This window comes from Notechis scutatus, chromosome 3, assembly GCF_049901735.1.
Source record: "Notechis scutatus isolate UNSWTSFEM ecotype Mainland chromosome 3, rNotScu1.2, whole genome shotgun sequence".
Classification (NCBI taxonomy): Eukaryota; Metazoa; Chordata; class Lepidosauria; order Squamata; family Elapidae; genus Notechis; species Notechis scutatus.
The window spans coordinates 108,408,816-108,433,142 of record NC_142011.1 but is presented as its reverse complement, the minus strand read 5'-3'; the positions used below and the strand labels follow the sequence as shown (position 1 = coordinate 108,433,142).

The 24,327-nt window shown below is 36.1% G+C and overlaps 1 protein-coding gene across 1 annotated transcript in view; it reads right to left on the bottom strand.

Moving 5' to 3' along the window:
- ATF6 (activating transcription factor 6) overlaps positions 1-24,327 on the bottom strand; it is an 86,473-nt gene that overhangs the window by 27,352 nt on the left and 34,794 nt on the right. The window contains exons 14-15 of the mRNA XM_026686931.2: positions 23,665-23,779; positions 10,961-11,045 (exon numbers count right to left, since the gene is read on the bottom strand). Of these exons, the coding sequence (XP_026542716.1) occupies positions 10,961-11,045; positions 23,665-23,779 (200 nt within the window). The remainder of the gene's footprint in view (positions 1-10,960; positions 11,046-23,664; positions 23,780-24,327) is intronic.

Sequence of the window (24,327 nt, the reverse complement as noted above, 5' to 3'; positions counted from 1 at the left end):
GAGTAAAACTGATAGAATCTGAGATTTAGAAAAACATGAAAGAATAAAATGAGCTCTTTTGAAAATTCTTGGAAATCAAGTGTCCATTCTCAGATTGATAGGGATTCAGGAGATTGGGTTGAGTAAATAGACACCTGCAACCTCATCCCCTTATCATTAAAAGAAAATCCCATCTCCTCACCAATTCTCACAAAAGCAGTTGGAAAGAAATGAAAAAAAGGCTTTGTCTAATGTCTTAGTAAATAAATTGGTTCTTATAGACAATAATTCAGCTGCTGACATTCTGAAAAGTCTATTCATTTCACTTTAATAAATCCTGTAAAGATAACTCTGTGACATTTGTCCCTGGCAAAAAGGATTACTTAGATTAAAAGTAAGTAAACTGTTCAACAAGTGAGATTCTAGGAAACTGTCCTAGATTTTGTCCTAGATTTTTGCCAAAAAATTAGAATTGATGATTAAACTGTCTTTGAATATTTATAAAAATACTATTAAGTATTATTTTTATATTTATAAAAATTACTACTTTTATCATGAATAAATCATTTTGAGCCAACCCTATCTCAAACATAAAAAACTGTTCAAAAGCTTTCAATACAGTACACTTTGATTTTATCATGTACCAGGTCTCCTATGATATGGTGAACTGAAAGTAGACTGGAATAAATTGCCATATACTGTATGTCTAAGATATGTCTTGCAGTTTTTTTTAATGAGAACATCATAATTTTATTATTTCTCATTCTGATTGTTTTCCTTTATAAAGCATTGTGTTTAATCTGCTAAAGTATGTAAAAAGAATTTTTATTCTCTGGTAATTAATACACACACACACACACACACACACACACACACACATGAGGATATGGCTCATGGGATATCAGATTATGCCTTTAGATTCAATCATTTTCTGTCTGGCGCTAGTTGGTAGACCTCAATGTTTTAGCAAGAACCAAAAATAGAATCCATGAGGATGAACTCTGCCACAAACTTCTGCAATATCTTTGTTGACATATAATAACTTGTGGGCATGACTATTCCTCGAAGATAGATTCACAGCTGATTAAATACTATCATTAAGAAAACACTAAAAAACAACAGGGATTGTACTGGGTATCTGCATTTATTCCTCTACGCATTTTGTTAATTCCTTATCTAGAACAACTCTCTCCTTCCTCAACTTCTCCCTCTCCATCTGTCCATCTATCTATCTATCTATCTATCTATCTATCTATCTATCTATCTATCTATCTATTGACTTTTTTCCTCTTAAGCTATGTAATCAATAGTGCTCATTTATGGTTCTACAACAGCTTGCAGTCAGTAATTACACATACAAAGTTTTGACAGCAAAAGCAATGCAGGTATATTTCAGGTATTTTAAACTGGTCATAACTTGGCAAAGGCATGGAAAAATGAAGGCCTAAGAATTAGATATATTTAGCTAAGAAAGAATAGGATTAAGCGAAGACAATGCAAATATCAATGAAATTCTAAAGATTTGTTATGAAGAAAATGATTCATTTCCTATTACACCAGAGGAAAAAAATCTAAAGGGAAAGGGTGAAAATTAGAACAAAACCAAAACAAGATGTTGCCTAAATGTTAAAAGAAAGGTATATCTCCTACAGTTGTGAAAAAACAATAGATGGTCTTAGGTCAGGAAATAGTGGGCTCTCCCAGATGTTTAGAGTAGAGGCTAAGTCAGTAGCTGGTGTGGATACAGTACTGTAGCAGTGCACTGCATTATACCGCCTGGCCATTTTGGGATTAGTCTAGCTGTTATCCAGAACATTCCCTTCCCAGAATAGTAGATTTGCACATGTCTGTTAGAAAAAGATTGAGGTGGCATGGCTATTTATGATATGACAAGGTTAAAATAAATGTTGATTTTAATAACTATTTTGTTAGATGTGCCATCCAGCTTGGAATAAATATAAAACAAGGTTTTCTGTGAACTTGCCTCTTTGGGTGCCCCCTCCGCCTTTTTAGCTTTTTTTAGAAAAGAAATGATGGTAAAGCCGGACTGGTGAACTTATTGTCAAATATTTTTTAATTTTGGTGATCCTATCTTTAAGTCTAAGGAGGAGTTAGAATCAGAAGGACATGTCTGCCATTGGTTAACATATTTATAATTGAAAGATTTAAATCCATCAAAAAATATGGATTTGATTTTGTGAAAAAGGAACTGGAAATCCTACTGTATGGTAGTGATGAACATATTATTGCTATGGTCTATAAATTGTTATTGAATCTGTATTTGGAAAATGAATATGTGAAGCATTGAATGATTGGATATAATGTAATGCTTGAACAATGGAAGAATATGTGGATGAAAGATTAAAATTTACACTAAATTATAACTTAAAAGACAACTTCTACCGTGTTTCTCCAACAATACGGCTTCCACCAATAGGAAGGCCCAGCATGATTTCTAAGCATGAGGTGAAATTAAGCCCCACCCCCAAAATTTAGGCCTATTTAATCCATGCGTTTCCCCATTTCTCACATCGTTCGTTAGAACTACACGAAGTGAAGAGAAATGGGGGGAAGGGCGGGGTGGGGTGGGGAGAAAACTTGCCTTTAGGGGTGCCCTGCAGGTAGCCTAGGCTAGAATACCCCGATCTACCGATAGAACATCAGCCAATAGAAGCTCCCCGAAGGCAGAGTCCCCAGCCGCTTCGGGGCGAGGCATGGCTGCCCGTGTCCCCTCGCCATTAGGCAGTGTCTTTCGGGCGATGGAAGCTCCCCAAGGGCAGTCACCAGCCACTTCAGCCGGTAGAAGCGGCCTCGGGGCGAGCGTACACACACACTCCCCTTGCCGCGAGGCCGCTTCTATCGGTCAATGAAAGCTCCCTTGAAGGCAGAGTCACCAGCCGCTTCAGGGCATGGCGTGGCTGCCCGTGTCCCCTTGCCATTAGGCAGTGTCTTTCGGGCGATGGAAGCTCCCAAGGGCAGTCACCAGCCACTTCAATCGGCCGGTAGAAGCGGCCTCACGGCGAGGGAGTGTGTGTGTCTGCTCGCCCCGAGGCTGCTTCTACCGGCCAATCGAAGTGGCTGGTGACTGCCCTTGGGGAGCTTCCATCGTCTGAAAGACACTGCCTAATGGCGAGGGGACACGGGCAGCCATGCCTCGCCCCGAAGCGGCTGGGGACTCTGCCTTCGGGGAGCTTTCATCGGCCGATAGAAACGGCCTCATGGAGAGATACGTGCGTATGGGCCGCTCTAGGTGGGGGAGGAAATTAAGTCACCCCCGAAAAGACTGCCTAGCCGTTTCTTCGGGGCTCAAAAAAAAATAAGGCCCGGCCTTATTTTGTGATAAACACGGTATAAGATGATGTATCATTGGTATTTAACATCAGATAAGTTGTTCAGAATGTGTAAAGGTATTTCAAATGAATGTTGGAAATGCAAAAGTAAAGAAGGGATGTTTTATAATTTATGGTGGACATGTGACAAAGCAAAGAAATACTGGAGTAGAATTCACATCCTAATGCATAAGATATTAAAAGTGAATATAAAGATAAAACCATAAACTTTGATTTTGGGTTTAATGGAAAAAGACTTTTGGAACTTTGGTGCTACATATGTTGATGGCAGCAAAATTACTTTATGCACAAAAACGAAAGGACACTTTGATTCCCACAAGGGATGAATGGCTGCAAAAGCTGATGGAGTTAGCAGAGATGGCTAAACTTGACTGCTTTGATTAAAGAAAAAAAGACACAATTACTTTTGTTTCTACTTGGAAACCGCTTCTGGAGTTTGTGCTTGAGGTAGAAAAAAATGAACTTTGATTTGGGGTTTTACCAATTGGATAGGTTTGTTGTTATAGAAATGGCTAGTTTATACTATTATGTAAAATTAAAAAGTTGAGGTTTGATGTTATTATCTTATTCTACTGCACCAAAGGGAGTAGAGAGTCAACACCTTTTCTCACCCCCCTTTTTTTCTTACACTTTCCCCTTCCTTATTTTTCCTACTATTTTCTTTTCTATTTTTGTATTTTATATTATGCAGTAATAAAATAAATAAACCCTTTCCAGTACAGAGTTTAGTTATCTGGCTTATTTTACAATCCAATATTCTTTTTTAGTCACGATTTGTTCATTGGAAGTAAGGTGCCTTGGTAACCTTACCTGTATAATGGGATCACTAGACAATACAGTTGTTGAAAATATTTTGCCATTAAAGTGCATATAAAATACATTTTATATGAAATAACTTTTTGAAGCTATTTATTTTTATAAGAATTTGCCTGTAGATGAGTTATCTATATATTTTTAATCAAACTTGGTTATTTGGGTTGCAGTATGATAAAAGAACAGCTCTTTCTATATGTACAGAGATTTCTAAGAGCTTAGAAGGGCTATTACAAGCAATCCTCAATTTACAACCATTCATTTAGCAATCATTTGAAGTTGCAACAGCATTGGAAAAAAAATACTTATGAACGATCCTTGCACTTATGAATATCATACTGTCCCCATAATCATATGATCACAAATTAGGTGCTTGGCAATCAGCTGGCATTTACAATGCTCCTGGGTTCACATGAAAGCCATTTGCCACTTTCTGACAAGCAAAGCCTGTGGGAGGAGCCTATCCCCTTAATGACTGCATAATTTGCTTGGTGATTTGCTTAATAAACCCCCCCCCCCTACCAAAAAAGATGGTACAATTGGGCACAACTCACTTCATGACAGCATCGCTTACCAATGGAAGTTCCAGTCCCAATTGTGGTTGTAAATTATTTTCATCTTGAATAGTTTAAAAGCTGCAGGTTTTGGTTTGATTCTATTTCCAAAAAAGATTAAACTGCAGATGTCAGTCTCTTCACTATAAGCAAGGTTTTAAAATCATAAAACTTTTTACAGACCAAGAAATTATGACAGCAGATGTTTAAGTTACTCTGGGAAATGTGGCAGACAGGAAGATTAATTGCACATGGGAAACTCATATCAAATTAATGTGCATTAATGGCAACTTAATCTGTGAACATGCCAGAATAACTGATTCATTTTATAAAACAGTTTTAAAGAAACTAAATGTTATTTATGATAAAAGTACTGTAAACCTGATATTTATAAAATTATTTATTTAGAAGTTAAATTTCATTTTCTTTTATTCTTGCTTTATGAATATGTTATCTAAATCAGTGCAAGTGCTCCAAATATAGATTAAAATATGAATACACTCCAAAACAAACATGATGCTCTCTGTGAATACTTTTCCAGATATTGAGATTTGGGGGCAAGAATCCTTATGTTAACAAGAAGCTATGGGCAATGAAAGAAAAGAAAGAGTTTTGTGTCCAGGAACCATGAAAGATGAACAGCAACCAAATTGAAGTTATGTAACTGATACCTAGACATTTTAAAGAATATCTTTATGATTGAAATCATTTATGTTTGAGATTAGATTTTGGAGGTCACTTTCAATACGGCATTCCACAATATAAGTAACATGACTTATAGAGGTAGTGATCCAATTCAGGCACTTGGCAAGTGACAGATATTTATGATGGTTGCAGTGCTCTGGAGTTATAAGATCGCCATCTGTGATCTTCCCAGATGGCTTCTAACAAGCAAAGTTAATGTGAGAAGCCAGATTCACTTAACAACCACATGATTCACTTAACAACCACAGTGATTCATTTAGCAACCATTGCAAAAAAAAGGTAATAAAATCGAGGGCCACTCACTTAGCAACTGCCTTGCTTAGAAATTCTGGTCCCAAACAGTTGAGGACTATCTGTTTTTTACATTTTAATACATAGATATTCTATAAGAACCAAGAAGTTATATTTACCAATTAGCAGGATTTCTGGGAAACTTAAGAACATTTCACCGTCTCTGCCATATATTGTTGCTAACACATGATCACTCTGAACAGGGATTTATGTAGCAAAATGGTAATGCGATTTCATTAATGTACTTTAATACTACATCTACATTATTAATAACTCACACAAACCTTAAGTAGAGGCAGTCCCCAGATTGAGAACATCTGACTTGTAGACAACTCGTACTGCCTGTTACTAAAAATGGCAGATGGCCTTCTCCTTCCTTGAGCCACCGAACTGCTGTAACTGCACAGTATTTCCATGAAGTACTGATGCAGGGGGAAAAGAAAGCCATCTGCCATTTTTAGTAATAGGCAGTCTATGCGTAAGTGTGACTTCTGACTCTTACATACAAATTTGAATTCTTAACTCCGGGACTGTCTGTATTAATGATCTAATTAGCTCAAGACAGCTCAGGACATCATACTAAAAATGAAAGTAGTTCAGTTTATTGATATCTTGGAAGAATGCTTTAAATTATCAAGATGTCACACATTAATACCATACTACTGAAATATATACTGTATTTTTATGGCACCAGTATTAGTTTTTCCGGATCCATATCTTAGTAATAGCATAAAGCAAAATAATCCTATAACAAAAATTAAACCTGTTCTTCAGTAACTATCTCAACATTCAACAGAAAAAAATATTCGAAAGTTTTCAATGCCTTTCTACAGAGACTATAAAAAAGATTAGAGAAAACAATAGTTAATTCATATGATAATTACAGAAACACTTCAAGTACTTAGAGATGATACTGAAAAAGCTTCCAAGACTTGTTTTTGAACATTCTGGAGACCATCCAAATAGATTTTTCTGCTCAGATAGAATTCAGAAGAGGTGATTCAGGGGAGGTTCACTCATTCCTGATTTAAACAATCTTACTTAGAATTATAATACCACACCCTAAACAACATTAAAGAACCATTCAGATTTACAGATATTACTCACACTTGCTGACATATGTTGGACCATATGTATGTTTTCATGCCCAATCTCAGTTATTGTAGAGATCCATTAAATTTCTCTTGCAGATTAAATACAATAAATGTTTTTTTTTCTTATAAGATAAATGTTATAAGGAACATTTTAAATACCGTATATACCGAGTATAAGTCGACCGAATATAAGCCGAGGCACCTAATTTTACACAAAAAAAACTGGGAAAACTTATTGACTCGAGTATAAGCCGTAGGTGGGAAATGCAGCAGCTACTGGTAAATTTCAAAAATAAAAATAATTAATTTGGGAAAGCGATCTCACTATCATGAAAGGTTTAATTGATTCACAACCCAAAAGAAGAAGATGATGATGACAGCGGAGGCAGGAGTCACTCTCTTCCCCTCCTCGGAGGCCCCCTGAGTCAGGAGTCACTACCGCCGGCGCGGCCCCAGTCCCGCCGCCTCGGGAAGGAAAGGCAAAGCGCTTTTTGCCTTTCCCTTCCGGCTGGGGCTGTTGGGAGTCGCTGCCGCGCCGGGCGGCCCCAGTCCCGCCGCCTGGGGAAGGGAAAAGCAAAGCGCTTTTTGCCTTTCCCTTCCCGGCTGGGGCTGTTGGGAGTCGCACCGGAGGCCGCAACTCCACACCATTTTTTTCAGAGGGAATCTGACTCGAGTATAAGCCAAGGGGATTTTTTTCAGCACAAAAATGGGCTGAAAACTAGGCTTATACTCGAGTATATACAGTACTTTAGATTTATGCTGGGTAGGCTATCTATGAACAGATAATTCCCCAGGCTGCAAACTACTGACTAGAGCAGAGAGTTATGGTACATGTGTGCATACTTATAATGGATGAAAGAAAACATGAAGCCTCATATATGACACCATAAGATATATAATCTGGCTCTGGATTTCAAGAATGAAAATAAGATAGAGAGCTAGTGAGCCATCAAATTTCAGCAAATAAAACCACAATCACCTATGTCTTTGCAAGGTTTCTCTTTAGTTTGTAAAACATATTTTGTTATCTAATTTTTCTAATAAATATACTTGTTTACTTTAGCAATCAGTGCATCAGAAAGCAAATCTATAACCCTTTTTGATCTATCATAAGATCCTGTGGGCACGTTCACCAGGATCCCTTTTTATGTTTTTTAGGTGGAACAAAAGCACCATTTGATTCTTTTTGGCAAACTTCATCTTGGAATGAAAGGGACAGCAAACACATTTCCAATGGAAACATGAGAGCTTCTATAGCATTACATGTCTCGAGAGCAGATGTACAAACAGCAAGTGATAAGTTACTTGCAGCAGGTGTGAAAGCCTAAGTCTGCTTAGAAATTGCTTCTACTGCACATATTTTGCAAACAAATGCCAAAATCAAATTATGATTTAATTAATAGAGTAAACCCTTGAATAATTAGAGGAAAAGTTCTCTATAAATACAGAATGCTGTAAAATATCAATATAAAGACTGCTAAACTGAGAGTTTATTTAAGCATTTTTCTTTCTAATATCATCTCCATTTTCCCATACTGTTTATGAAAATATAATAGTTAAAATGCTTAAGCTGTAGTTTTAGTCCTTTTCTTTGCACAAGATCTTTAATCAGAAAATACTTTTTATGTGCTTTACTGAATAAAAATAATATGGTATAAAAGACCAAATTAAATAATATTAAAATAGAAAACAGGAGCAGTATCAATAAAAATTCTAAGAAATCAAAGTTATACCGATATTTAAAAACACTTTAAATGCACCCAAACTTTCCCTATTGTTGAGCGTGTGCATGAATGCATATATGAGCCTCTCAATGAAATCGAAAGTATTGATTTTCCAACTTTTCTCTTCCTTTGCTTGTTTTTATAAGCATTCCATCATGTGATTCCTCATATCAGTATCTTGAAGTGAACTAATCTAAAAAAAGAATTGTTTTAAATATTTAAATCCATAAAGTGATTTTTATTCTTGACGAGACTCCCTGGATTCAGCTATAGCAATAGCATTTACTTATATACCACCTCATTGTGTTTTATAGCCGGGGTCCCCAACCCACGGCCTGGTGCCAAGCTGTGGCCCAGAGGGAATGGGTGAGCATGTGAAGCTGCATTTGTGGAAGTGGTGCACACCTGTGCAAAACCATCCCCTTTTCCCCCCACCTCCAACCACTGCCACTGGAGCCAGTCCAGAACCAGAAAGGTTGGGGACTCCTGCTTTACAGCACACTCTGGGCAGTTTACAATGTCAGCCTATTGCCCCCAACCATCTGGGTCCTCATTTTACCAACCTTGGAAGGATGAAAGGCTGAATCAACCTCAAGCCCTGTCAGAATCAAACTACAGGATAAGGGCAGAGTTTGCCTTCAATACTGTATTCTAACCAGTCTGCCACCAGGGCTCAGCTATACTGGCTACCTAATGTATAGTTCCTACCTATTTCTGAGAAGTTGGCATTGCTTCAGCAAAAAAAATAAAAAATGTTCTGGATCATTTTCAGTTAGGTTTCAAGTCAGGGTATGACATCTAAAACAGGAACGGTCACTCACTGTGGTAGATACTCTCTGCCAGGATCTGGATGGTGGAAGAACACTCACTGCGGTCCTCTCTGAGTTCTTGGTTGCTCTTGATACTATCAACCACAGTATCTTTCTGTGTTTGATTTAGAGCAAAACAAAAGAGCAAAATTAGATTATTTGCTCTGCTCTTCCCTAAGTGGGCAATTCCAATCCATGTAAGTGGGGAAGGAGAAGTCAGCTACCTGGAGGCTCCCTTTTGGAGTCCTATAGGACTAAATCCTCTTCTCTGTATCTATATGAAGCCATTGAAAAAGTCATCAATCAGTTTGGGTAAGGCATCATCAATATGCTGATTGTTCGTTGTCACCCTTGGACTGAACTGGATTTGTCATGACTTTGAAGGTCTGGAGAGGGAAACTAAACTTGAACTAGAAACAGATGAAGCCGTGTGTTTACAAACCGTCATGCTGGTGCAAATGTTACTCTACATGGGACGGCACTCCATCAGAAATATCTGGTCTATAACTAGAGTGTTCTTATTGATTCATGCTACTGCTACAAGGAATGGTTAAGAAGACTTTGCCTAACTTTGTCTGGTACAACTTCTACCTGAGGTGGAAGGTCCTACAATAGTGTTCATGAAAAGATCATGATTAGAAAAGATCATTATTTTATATGGGGCTGTAATTTCAAGGTTACCCAGAAGCTGCTACTGTTGCCAAACACAGCTGCCTGCGCAGTGGTGAGTGGAAGCAACTATTGCTAGGGGGCCTATAGTGATCTGGGGGCACTGCACTAGCTTTCAATAGGTTTCTGTATAAAACTTGAAATGCAGGTTTGTATTTTTATGACCATAAATATCTTGGCTCCTGAGTTCTTATAGAACTCATTAAGACTCCAAAATGGTGCTTTCCTGTGGTGGCTTTGAATAGCAGTCTCCCATCAGAAGTCAAATTAGCACAAACCCTGATTTCTTTTTGGAAACCTGCCAGAATGGAGTCATTGTACTCTATGACTATTATTAAGTACCTTATGATTCTTGACTCTTGACAAATGTATCTTTTCTTTTATGTACACTGAGAACATTTGCAAATTCCTTGTGTGTCCAATCACACTTGGCCAATAAAGAATTAATTCTTTCTTTCTTTCTTTCTTTCTTTCTTTCTTTCTTTCTTTCTTTCTTTCTTTCTTTCTTTCTTTCTTTCTTTCTTTCTTTCTTTCTTTCTTTCTTTCTTTCTTTCTTTCTTTCTTTTCTTTCTCATTCCTTCCCTTCCTTCCTTCCTTCCATCCATCCATCCATCTATTCTGCAGTTTCTTTGAAAACTCACATTGTCCATTGCTAGATTGATGCTGCTGGTAAGTGTTACGATTATTGTTTCTTTACTCTTACTTCTGCTATAATCAGTAGCACTAGTTTTTACTGTTTCTGTTTTAATATCCCTTATGAATGTAAACTGGAATGAATCATATGATTTTTGCGATGTATAACTAAAATAAATAAAATTCAAAATTACAGCCATATTACTATTTGAACCACAGCTCACCAGAAGAGACTGAACTTGAACAAATATAATTTTAAAATGTCCATGAAATATTCATACAATTTGACTGTAATGAAACAAACAGATTTTTTGACAATTTGTTAACTTCCATACTCACCACTGATATTTATTGCAGGTAACACTATTGACATCTTTGGTCGCCTGGTCTTATTGTGCGTAGTGGCAGGTAACAACAGGTGATCCTAAAAAATATGTTACAGATATTAAGTTGTGAAAAATGTGAAAAAAATAGGAAGAATAAAATGCAAAATTAAAACCAATATAAGTCCCTATCTAAAGAACCTTTGACACACTGCTGTATCTCCTTATAGATTCCAGATACATGTATTTTCGGGAGCTAGCATTTAAAATAAACCCCACACCAATTCAGCACGTTCTTATCTTGAGACAAGAATTGAAACTTGTGTAGCTGTTTCCATAAAAATATCATAGTTGAATATAGCCATCAGGAAAGACTGAACCAGTTTATTTCTGCCTCCTTTGGATTATTTTTTTGAATTATCGTATTAGTGAAGTGTTCTTGTATTTTTAAAACCAATCCTAATATTATGAGTGTCACATTCCCATTTGGATTTACAAAACAAAACTCTTGCTAAAAATAGTTCACAATCTGAATGCCCACCATTCAGATTGTCCATTTTATCCACCAAATCTTCACCCATCATTACTATTAATTCACGGTTCTATTTGTTTTTAATTGAAACAATAGCTCTATCATGATTTCTGGCTTCCATGTTGATATGAGAAGTTAGCATTTAATTTTTAACTACCTCTCACTTTTGAATTAATTGCAGTTTATTCAATATTCTTTATTCTCTGCTTCTTTTTTACTGCTCCATTATAAAAAGGTAAGCTACAGGAGTGCCTGTGGATTTTAATCTGCTAGTCGTTGGGGGCGGTGCTCATCTCCATTTCAAGGCGATTGAGCGAGTGCTATCCAAAGATATTTCTGCAGTCATGTGGCCAGTATGACATCATGGAGTGCTGTTACCTTCCCAACAAAGTGGCACCTATTTATCTATTTGCATTTGCATGCTTTCAAACTGCTAGGTTGGCAGGAGCTGGGGCAGGATGGGAGCTTACCCCATCACAGGGCATTTGAACCTGGGGTGCTGGCTTTCCAGCAGACAAGCCTAGTATCTTAACTGCTGAGCCACCATGCTATTCTGTTACATTATAATGTACTAAATTATTAATTTTAACATACAACTTATATCAATCTATAAATTGTTATAATTATACATTAATTTATATTAGCAGTCATCTTAAGCTTTCCAGGTGGCTTATAAGAGTTATTTTAACTAAAAATGTGGTTAATTTTAAAAAACCATGCTACAAAACAATGATTATTTAGCCTCAAGAATCTTTGAAGCTAATTGATCAAAAGAAGGAGTGCCAATCTTGAAAACAAATGTGGCATGAAATTTAACGGAGCCCTGCTTAATAGGAACTGTCTGTTGCTCTTCCTTGTTTAGATGCTGCTGTGGAAAAAGGTCTACAATGTGTAGCCTTTGCTAGCGTCCTTCAGCAGCTAACAAAATCTGTACTTCAACTTGATTAAAGAAACATACTGCCTTGGACTGAATTTAGAATGTATAGAGCATCATGCTCAGAAGATTACTGAACTAGAGGATAGCCATGACAAAAATTGGAGCACAGTCTAATTTGGCAACATCATCTTTCCAGTCAGATAGTTTTCCAGCCATTATGCCAGGCACTGAGTTCTAGGCTTTCTCTTGCATTGCCATTCCAACACATTAAATGTGTTGGCTCAGAGCTACAAAGCTCTGGAGTCTAACTTTGTTTGATTTATTTTGTCTTTAGATGACACTTCACATGAAAAGAGCAGATGGTGGGTTTTTAAGGGTCATATTTCAATTTTTACCATGTATTTTATTATTATTAACAATAAATTTAGGCATTTTGTATCTCAAATGATAAACTGACAATTAATAATGCTTTACTTTCTTTTTCATACTACTTTGGCCATAACTGAGGAGCTCAATGAAATGTGAGTCTTTTTTCTTACAATCCAAAACCATGGATGAATAAAGGATTTAATTTTTCCCCCAGATACTGTAGTTAAATTCACACATAGATAAGATAGATACAGATAATCAGAGTTGGAAGGGACCTTGTAGGTCATCTAGTCCAACCCCCCGCCCAAGCGGGAGACCCTACACCATTTTTGACAAATGGTATATTTCTGATATATTAGGCCACATTAACTATCAAATATGCCACATCAAAATGCATAAAATTATGGAGACAGTAATATATTTTATTTTGACAAATTCAGTTACTTAAATGAGTCTGTTTACTTTAATCTGACAGAGACTAGGAGATACCATTGTTACCTATAAATACAGCTGCAATGTGACATCTACTCGAACATCAAATTGCTTGACACAACTTTTTTAGAATCACTTAGTAAAAATAACCATAAAAGACACAAAAAGCATTTAATGACTTCCTCCTAACAGATCATTATAGAGAAAATCTATCTATGTGGGTCAAGCTAAAAATGACTTGATGGTACATAATCATCTCTTTAATATTTAGGAAGGCAGATGCTTCCCTCAATAATTTCCCTTTAGCGTTAGGAGGTGGCACAATAAAAACTGCATGAATGAGAAAAATGGCAAACTGTTTAAGGGTAGCTTTTACAAATCTTCTACTGGCCACTTCCTATTATTTATTGAAGTTGGAAATTAATATTGTGTTGCATTAAAACCACATTTCTCATTTGTGTAGATGGACAGAAAAGATTAAAAAAATCCTAGAATTTCAGATTTCCAACTTAATTTCAAAGTTATCTACATTTTATCTATGAGGTCTTGTGAAAAATATGTTTTGAAAAAGTATGCACAGAAAGAGGGCACAAAGGGAGCTAGTCGGGAAGTTTGACTTCATTAGCAAGGAATTTACCCACTCCAGAGATTAGATATTTTCCCTTCCAGTTTATAAGGAAGCCAAGTAAAAGCTCTATGTGCCAGTACTTACGAAATCAACTTTCTTTGTATTACATAGATTGTTCAACAATATTTCATATTATTCCATTTCCATGTATTGTTCCTCTCCATTATTCCTAGCAGTCCTACTGTGCTAACTATTCTGTTCCTCCGTTATTATTTAAATGCAGATTCACAAATACCTTTTCATTTTTTGTAAAAAAAAATCCATATAATTCTATTTACTTTATAAACAAATCTGAAAATGTTGGAGGTAAGTACTTCTAATCTCAAATGTTTTCACCTCACTACAGGGTCTGTACTTTGTCTAGGAATACTATAATCCCCTAACTTAGTTTTTTAAAAATGTATTGAAGCTGTCAACTCCCATAATTCTCAATCAGCATGACTGAATGTTTCATATGAAATATATTCTTAACCTGTTTGGTGGATGTCAGATTTAGAATGACTATAATACCGTTGGACAGCCAAGAAACCAAACAATTTAATCATCAAAATTAATCATCAAACAAATTAATCCAGAGTTCTCAGCTGAGGCACAAAATGACCACTCAAGGCAGGGAACATACTTACTATTCCTGCCTCTTATTTTCCCTTACAGCAACAACCCTGTGAGGAAGATTAAGCTGAGAGAGAGTGACTGGCTCAAAGTCATCCAGTTGGCTTTTGCACTGAAGGAAAGCCTAGAGCTGACAGTATTCTGGCTTCTAAGTCAGCACATTAATCACTGCACCAAACTGGCCCTCAAATTATCCTATTTCAGACACATTATGTGAAGATCTGTTTCCCTGGAGAAAGCTTTAAGCATGGGAAAGATAGAAGGAAAGAGCAGAGAATGATCAGCAGCACTTAGTGGTGACAGGGGCACCCCTGGAAGATCTGAAAGACCAGGTTAGGAACAGATTGTCATAGAGAAAAACTATGAGGTCATTAAAAGTAAATTATGACCTGATGACACATAATCAATCACCAGTCAAGGATAAACTTAGCATGTATACTGAGGGATTCATAAGTGCTTTAATCATTTTAAGCATATCTGCTTGCATAAATGTATGGTTTCTATTTCTTAAACCACGACACTTCTTGTATCTTGTTTTTTCCAAATGATACCAATCAAAATCCAGTCAAAAGTAAAACAAATTCAGCTCCTACATGTGTCAAACAATGTGAAAAGCCATCCCTACAACAATCTCACTGGTCAATTATCATTTTGACAGAAATTCTCTTCCAAGCCCAGAATCAATTCAAAATGCAGAAGCGTATAGAATATCCTACAAAAATTCATTTGGCATATAGAAAATCTATAAAGAATCTAAGAAGATAAAAAGAATGTCTTTTAGCAAATGTTTAACTATTATGATTTTAGTGTACAATTTCACTATTGACTTCAATTTATGTTTTTCACTTTTTATATCCCATTTTTTATTTTGCTTTCCTAGTAGCCTTGTAGAAATGTGAGATATAAATCAAATAAATATACAATAACACCTCCCAACCCCAAGGTCAGAGTTGGAAGGCTCTATATGTTCTGAAAATGCCTTCTTCTGTGGCTAGTCAGGAGACCAGGCTTTCATGATGATGAATTTTAGGGCCTTTTATATTTCCAGAATGATTCCAGCTGCTTCCAAGGGGCTAGTTAAATATGTAATTAATCCACATAATTTCATAATTGCAGGAGAAAGGGAACACTAGCTTCACTAATGTGATAACAAATCAGAACATGGCAAAAACTTCTTGAAATAAAACAGGAGAAATCTATTTTCATTTGAACTAAGTTCTACTCAAAATCTTCAGGCAATTGTAACTAGTTTTTTAATGTGTTAGCAGAAAGGCACCTTAAGTGGAATAAAGACATCATGTATCCCCTATGATCCTAATTCTGTTTTGGAAATGATGTATAGTTTTATTATTAATGTACAAATACAGCAGCAGCAAATAAATGAAGTATCTGTTGAGGTAAGCAATTATTCAATTTATGAAAGTATGACAACTCTGCCAGGCTTCCTGTTCGTTCTTTCTATGATTTCTTCAACAGAGATTAGGGTGCATTCCCCAATATGGGTACCCTACAGATTTGCAGACTTCAATTTTCAGGATTAGTTAGCAAGCATGATCGTTGTTGAGCATTCTGAGAGTCTACATGTCTATTTGAGATGAACTGGATTATAGGAAATTTCCGCCCACAATATCATAGAATTTTTTTGGATCCAAAAATGGTAGCTTTTTGTAAATTCAAATTGCAACATGACCATGCCATTTAAAATAGTAATTAGAACTCAGCACTGGTCCTTAGAAACCCAGGAAATAAAGTTTTTACTTTTTTAATGCTAGCAATATTCACTATTATTAGTTATGCTAAAAATAACACTAAAAATAGGGGAAAAAAGATTTCCCCTTCTATGTAATTATCATCAACAAATTCATATTTACCACAGTCATAGAGCAGGGAATTTTAATCACAGCCTAAATATAGCAATTTCACTGACACACAAATGAGCTACGACTGTTCACCTACTAGGTAATACTTATCCCAAAGAAGAAATTTTGATGACCAACGTTCTGACATAGAACTTAAATCAACCGAAACCAAAGAATTCAGAATAGGCAATCTATGCAGTTTCCTAAAACATCTATTCATAGTCACAGGCTCCAAAAAAATTTTCAGGGTGTTTTTTTTTTTTGCAAGTAAAAAGCCAATAGAGAGCAAGAATCACGGCTATGGGAAATCTCACATCCATTCTAAACTCTAAAGCAGGGGTCCCCAACCACCGGTCCACGGACCGGTACCGGTCCATGGAACAAATCCTACCGGGCCGCTGGTTTGCTGGGCACCGCCATCTTGTTTTGATGAAAAAGTGCTTCCGGTGAGCTTTTCCGGGTAGAAAGCTCACCGGAAGCATTTTTTCATCAAAACAAGATGGCGGCGCCCAGCTGATGCCGGTACCGGGCCGCGGCATAAAAAAGGTTGGGGACCACTGCTCTAAAGCATCTAATTTGTATCTTTTTCTGATAATATAATCAATCAAACAGAATTAGAGTCTCAGCATTTTTATGTTTTTTTAAAAAACTCTTAAAGTGTGATATGTTTATTGCTAACATAAGTTTATTGCTTATAGTTTCTATTAAAAGTTTCACATTTTCCCAGGGTCATTACATTTATTTTTCAGATATGACTTGCTACAGTACTGATTTTCCAGTTACATAGCTAATCTACCCACACTGTTTTTCTACTCTTTATTTCTATAATAATGAAGAAACAGAAACACAACCTTCTTATTTAAGCATTGTAGCAGACATTGTCTTATCCATAATTACACCGTAATATATTAGATCGCTTCCTTCTAACAATCCTAGAAAAAACTGCGTTAACCTTTTCCTAGTTGTTTCTTGCATGGTCACTTTGACTATGGCTTATGATAAGAATTTACAATACAGAATTCAGACCCCAAATTTAAACTGAAGCACCATTTGGCAAGTGTCTTTTCTTTCAAATTGAGTCAAAACAGGAAGGAAGTGGCAAAAGAGGAAAAACTTACAACATCAGAGTACCACTTCATTTTAAATTCTGGCATTTCACACATTTTATTTTTTCTGTAAAAATAAAGGACACAGGAAAAGGAAAATATAAAGAAAACAACAGTCCTGAAGTTCCTATGCAATCCTGAAACCAACTTTTTCTTGGAGCATGGTAAGAAAATATCCAAACAGACTATTCCAAAGCCTAGGGCAGTGATGGTGAATCTGTGACATATGGGTCATAGGTGACACATCATGCCATTTTTGGTGACATGCCAGGCCTTCCAGAAGCTCTGGAAGTTGCACAAGAAGGTCTTGTATAGTCTCTGGCCCCCCAAATCACGAGAATTCTCATGCAATTTTCTGAGGTGCCAGAAAATGCAAGAATAAGGCCCTGTCATGCAACTTCTAGGGGGTTGGGAGAGGAGAGTTGGGAGGAAAGTAGAGTCTCATTTGCCTGGGGTGGGATGTGACAGCAGAATCAAGGAAAGCATTTTCTGAATTTCTTATATGTTGAGCCCAAAATGTTCGGCATCGCAGGTATGGAGATTTTGTATATATCTACATCCAGAGAAAGAGGGACAGAAAATAAATATGTGGGATCACTGGATGCAAATGTTTAAATATTTAGCCATAGAATTTTAAAGCACCTAATAACAGATTGCCAACGACTATGCCACCCAGTAATCCATCAATAATAATCGTGTTTCCCATCAAGAAGATCTCTAGCATGCAGATATAAAAGCCAGAGGATTACTATTCAGAAAGTAATCTTCTGGATACAAAAGAGATTTCTATTCATATTAATTTAAAATGGCACAGAATACTTAATCTGAAAAGGTAGTATTTTATTATCTGCTGTTACTATCTGTCAGATGTAAAGCAAAGAAAATAATTACTACTATTTTACATTTTAAGAGTATATTCTTTTTGTTTATCCTCATAAGAATTTTATGCCACCCTATTACTTTACATGTTTAAAATTAGGTACAATCCACTACAAAGAAACATGGTACTTTATTTCTGATGCAGCCCAATCTTCTTTCCAATCTAGAAATAGTTTCTTATAAATCTGAATATGCTTTATGTCCTCTGCATAGATAATAGAAGAAAAAACTAATTATAATACAGGGATGCTAAATATCAGAAAAGCTACTATGATTCTTAACCAACAGGTGGTGTTGTGATCTATTGGCATCTGATATTTCACTGTTGTTGCACCTGGACTTTAGAACACACTAGACATTGTCTGTTGTATAATTGCAAACTTGGCTAAACACAAAGAGCCAAGGAGAGGAAAAGGCTTCATCTGTATGGAATTAGCTCCGGAAAAAAAGAGTTATATGAAAGAGAAGTCTAGTACATCAATGGAACTTGCCTGGCGTTAAGGGCATTTAACACCAATACAATAAAATCAGTAATTGCAATTGCGCACTTTGGAGAGAAATAAAATGCAGCTGGAAATGGCCCAAAGTACAATTGTGACTTTATAAATTCAAGGCAGAAAGTCAGTTCAAGGGACTGATTAACTTCTGATTGGGAAGAAAAGAATAATTTTACGTTGTCGGAAAAACAGCAAAACTCTTCATAAATGTTCTGTTCTCCTGCATAAACTCCCTGTTCTGCAACTATTAAACAACTTCAATTTTAAAATGAGGGCGTAATTTTGGAAGTAAGATTTGGGAAAAGATTAAGTTTTTTATTATTCTTACCGACACATATTCCAGTTTTACCAACTCTATTTAAACCAAGATTAAGGCTCAATGAGAGACTATAAAAGAGAAGTTACATATTTGGGCTCTTTAATTTCAAGTAGATTCTAGATAGCCATTCAGAATTGCAAAAATGAACCTTGGAGTACACATATTGATCTTTCCTGAGTTGCAGTGATGAAGGTGTTGCCTAAACACCAGGAGACTGTGAGGTCTAGTCCTGCTTGAGGCATGAAAAACATCTAGTTGACTTTGGGCCAATCCCTCTCTCTCAGCCCAACCCACCTCATGGGTTATTGTTGTTGGGAGAAATCAAAGGAGAAAGGATTACTTCATATGCTTGCTGTCTTATTTGTAAAAATAACAGCAGGGAATATATGAATAAACAAATCCCCCCCCCCCCCCAAGAAACCTGATATACTTTTTTTTGTTTTTACTACAAAACTGAAATATAATGATCACAATAAAATGTGATCAATAAGGAAATATTATTCTGTTCCTTCAGGGAATCAAAGGCAACACATGTTAAGTCTTTTACCCTCAAAAGGACTGGAACCTAGAAAGTTTCTCTCCCTCCCTCTCTCTCTTTTTCTGGCAATAGCAAATCACTTCTTAAAGTGTTTTCAAGAAAATTGCATAAATACAATTTAACTATGAAGGATGATTTTCAGTCCACATGGGAAAAGGCAATGGCAAGTAAAATCTCACAGTTGGGCTTCTCTCCAAGCCTTTTACTCAGCATAGAATATAACTAGGCCAAGGCACTCATTCAACAGCACATAGCAAACACAAGAGCACCAACTGGACCTAGCCTGTGAACCCTCTGCCTCCCCTATGGTATACTTAACTAATCTTGAAGTACTCCTGGTAGAGGTTTATTCTGGTATGATGCCATGCCCTCCCCTCTGCTGTCTTCCAATACCCAAAAGTTTTCCTACCTGGAGAGACAATGCTTCTGGACATTGTCATACAGAAACAACAGAGCATGTATTCTCCCAGTATCTTCATTACAAACATATTCATACTAAGCTTCGTCTCGTCATTACTGCATAAATATCCAGGATGCACATGACAATTTTACAGTCTCTACTTTCAGATACTAACCCGGTTACAACCTATCATGTTGTCAGGTTCTGCACAGAAGCATTTAAAATCTATCAGATGATAAGCTAGAATTAATGAGCATCTAGTTTGTCATTCTAAGAGTGCTCTATATTGTGATATACTAACCTTTATAGTCTTCCTACACTCATCTAATACTCCCACCGCCCCCCTTTTATATTCCTTTTGGACGTTTTCTTTTTTATATTTATTTGTTTTTAGCTTTTTTAAAAAAAATTCGACTCAGTGTATTTTTAATCCTTTTTAATTGACTATACCCACCCTCATAATGCTAATCTTTGATCATAATAAAGATTTGATGCATAAATATATCTTTCAAATCATCAGAAATGAAGCTCAAGATGAAAGAGATTTTATCTACCGTGTTTCTCATATAATAAGGCCGGGTCTTTTTTTTTTTTGAGCCCCGAAAAAATGGCTAGGCCGTCTTTTCGGGGGTGACTTAATTTCCCCCCCCCCCTTGCATCTTCGGGTGGGCGGGCGGCAATGGCTTGGATGTTGACCTTGGCGTTGGTGGGGCACTTCGTATTGGGGTCAACGCAGGCAGCACCATATCCGGGTGTGCAACAAAAGTACTTTCTAACGGCAAGGCCCCCCCACCATTCCCCCCATTTCTCATGTTTTAATATAGGCCTTAATTTGGGGGAGGGGCTTAATTTCATTTCATGCCTATAAAACATGCTGGGACTTCCTATTGGGGGAGGCCATATTGTTGGAGAAACAGGGTAACTTCATGCTGGGAGTGGTAGGAAAAATCTTGGAAGAACGAGAAGAAACAGCAGGCAAAAAATTTCCTCATTTTATATTTTAATAAATGCGTTTTGTAATTGGCCATGATAACCCTTTCTGAATGAACATCTCATCAGTCATTTTGAGAGTGCTCAAATCATACATACATTCAAAATTCCAAGTATATGTGCCAGACTAAGTAAAATCCTAAGTAAGTTCTACCTACATACAGCACATGCATACATTTCAGTCATAAAAATCAACTAATTCTGTCTGGGTCTCAAAATATACACATACAAACAAAAAACACTAAGTTTGTATATGCTAGTGAATTTTTACTTATAGTGCAATTTAGTTAATTTATACTGATCTATGAGCATAATAAAGATTTGATTGACTGATTATATATGTCTGCAAATGTGTAGTAAAAATATATACTAAATATGACCACATCTTTTAAAATGTAGAAAGTTAATGTAATTCTGCATATACTTTTACACCAGGGAAAAGAAGAAGTTTTATATTATATTATAAACATTCTAATTAGAACAATTTGACATTGGAATCAGAGATAATTTCCCTTTACCAAATGTATTATAGTACATTTTCCATTGGATTCCTAACTGAGCAATGGTTTTGATTCAAAAGGCTAAATGGTTCCATTCCACTTCTACAATTCTATAAAAAGGATCTTTATCATTTACTAAATATCAAACATTGAAATAGGCTGAATATTAACTTTACATTAAGACATTGATGACATATTCCACAATATGCAACTTCATACAGTCTATTAAAATGTGTAATTTATATACTGCATAAAAGCAAAATAAAGACTATTGCTAAAACATTCTATTTCAATATTTCATCTATTGATTACTTTTATCTATTTATTACTTTTAACAGATGCTCTTAGTTAAACCAAATACTTGTTTTCTCTGTTCTTGAAAAATTCAAGACAAAGGATCTCTAAAGGGCATACTTTATCCTTTAGTTGAAATAGAACTGTAACCCTATCCTTTGTTGTCTCATCTACTGAATAGAAGAATTTTGTTGTTTCCTGGAATCCCAGTTGATTTACCTTATTAGTCCTTTACTCTATTCAACAGTGGTAGAGGACTCACACAGCTTCCTTAGCTTGAAGTCAAAAGGATTAGAGAGGGGAGAGAAATGGAAATTTGCATAAAGAGACCAAGCTCCAAACACCAGACCACCAATCACAGAGACAATGTCTACCTAGCTTAATATTTTAGTTTAAATGCCTTCAAATAAGTTTTTGACTCCAGCAACTGCCTAAACAGGTCCCTGCAATTTTCTTGGCAATATTTTTGAAGTTGTTTGTCATTGGCTCCTTCCTAAAGCTGAGTGTCATTGGTCCAAGGTGATTCAATAGGCTGTATGTGTCTAAAATTCACGATCTTCCTGTTTCCAGGCTGATGTCAAGTGCCTCTAGCTTAGTGCTACTAAGTGCAAATGGCAGCTTTCCTTCAAATCTATGGTTTTTCTGCCTTCAAATTAAAAATATGGCAAATATAGGTCTGAAAACCCCATTCTGAAGGCTAAGTAACGATTCCCTAAGACCAGGTTGCTCAGGCAAGTGGAAGTACTGTGACACAAAATCCCACCTCTGGGTCTCCCAGAAGAAAAGTGAAAAATAAATTTAACGCAGTGCCAGTGATAATGGTGCAGTTCATCGTCAGCATCCAAAGAAACCATCTGTATGGCTTATCCATGATGCCACCATTCATTCAAGAATCTTTTTCAGAAGAGGGAGATTAAAGGGCTAATCAATCATTGTGCAAAAGTACAAGAGTTGCTAGAAACGATAATGATGTAGGATAAGTTTTCCTAAAAGCTCTCTCATTTTTACCATTTTTTTCACTGCAACATGCAATTATTGGATGAAAAGAGAACCAACACATGTCCACACATGGGACAACAATGAGCATATTTGAATATTTTCCAGAATCCATAATAATATACAGAGATTTCTCAGCAGGCAAACTGATGGAGTAGAATGTTTGAAAAACAACTTTCTTAAAATAAAATTAAACATTACCTCCATCTGCTGATAGATATGGGAATAACTCCACAATGTAAATAGATCCTTTTATCCTTCTAGGAAGTATTACTAGGTTGGGTAGATATAATGTAAAAATAGATGTTTCCCATGGCTGTCCTCTCACATACAAATTGGTTTCTATAAGCTGTCAAGACCCTGATTATATTTTCACTCCCTATTCCATTATATTTTGCTGCAAAAACTGCTATCCCTGATATCCCTGCAAAACCATTGCAAATACCTAGAAGATGTGATGCCAATAAATGTATTTATTTAGCATAAATTAAGAAAAACACCTGAACAGAACAGATCCATTTGCACAAGAGAAAACTATATGATTTCATTTTTTGAATATGTACTGATATTTTTCAGATATACATCTCATTTACGCTCATTTTCTTCTCCCAATAAAGAATAATGGTCCTCATTTTTCTCAGGGGAACAATAAATTATGATCAAATTCATGGAGAATTTGTTTTCCTTCTTCATAGGGAAACACTTTTATAACAGGCTATAATATAATTTCACAATCAAGATTTTACAATTTTTCTCAAGAATGCTCAGGGACTTAAAAAGATATACTAGCCTCATCAAAAAAACAACAATTTTCAAAAATTATTGAATAGAATGTTATAAAAAAGGACAATGTTTCCATGTTTGTAATTGCTGAACATTTTAATATACTTACCCTACGGAATGACACCACATAAAATGTATCTCCCCTTCTGTGAATTTCATCAAAAAAATCTTGATAATTTCGTGGTGAAGCATAATAAACCTGTAGCTCACTTCCTGAATTCCTACTGAAATACATGAGAAGATACTATTGGAACTAGCATACATAAAGCATCTGAATATATCATAAGCCAAACATCCAATAGCATCCAATAGAGCCTCAGTGGCGCAGTGGTTAGAATGCAGTACTGCAGGCTACTTCTGCTGCAGCCAGCTGCCTACAATTTGGCAGATCGAATCTCACCAGCCTTCCATCTTTCTGAGGTGGGTAAAATGAGAACCCAGATTGTTGGGGGCAATAGGCTGACTCTGTAAAGCGCTATAAATTGGTATATAAGTCTAAGTGCTATTGCTATCATTTGCTCTCCAAATTATCAGGAATAGCATGCTTTAATGCATTTGTGATATCACTGTACAAAGCCAGAAATCAGTACACAGTATCATAATATTTACTTACAGTATCATAATATTTAGGCATCAAGGAATTTATATGCTGATGGCAGCAAGACAATTGTTTCAGAGTAGAAACAGTAGGAAAAATTGCTCATGCATGACAGTTAGGCCTTGGGTATTAGACATATTCAATATTTTCTGTATCCTGGGTTCCAGAACTAAT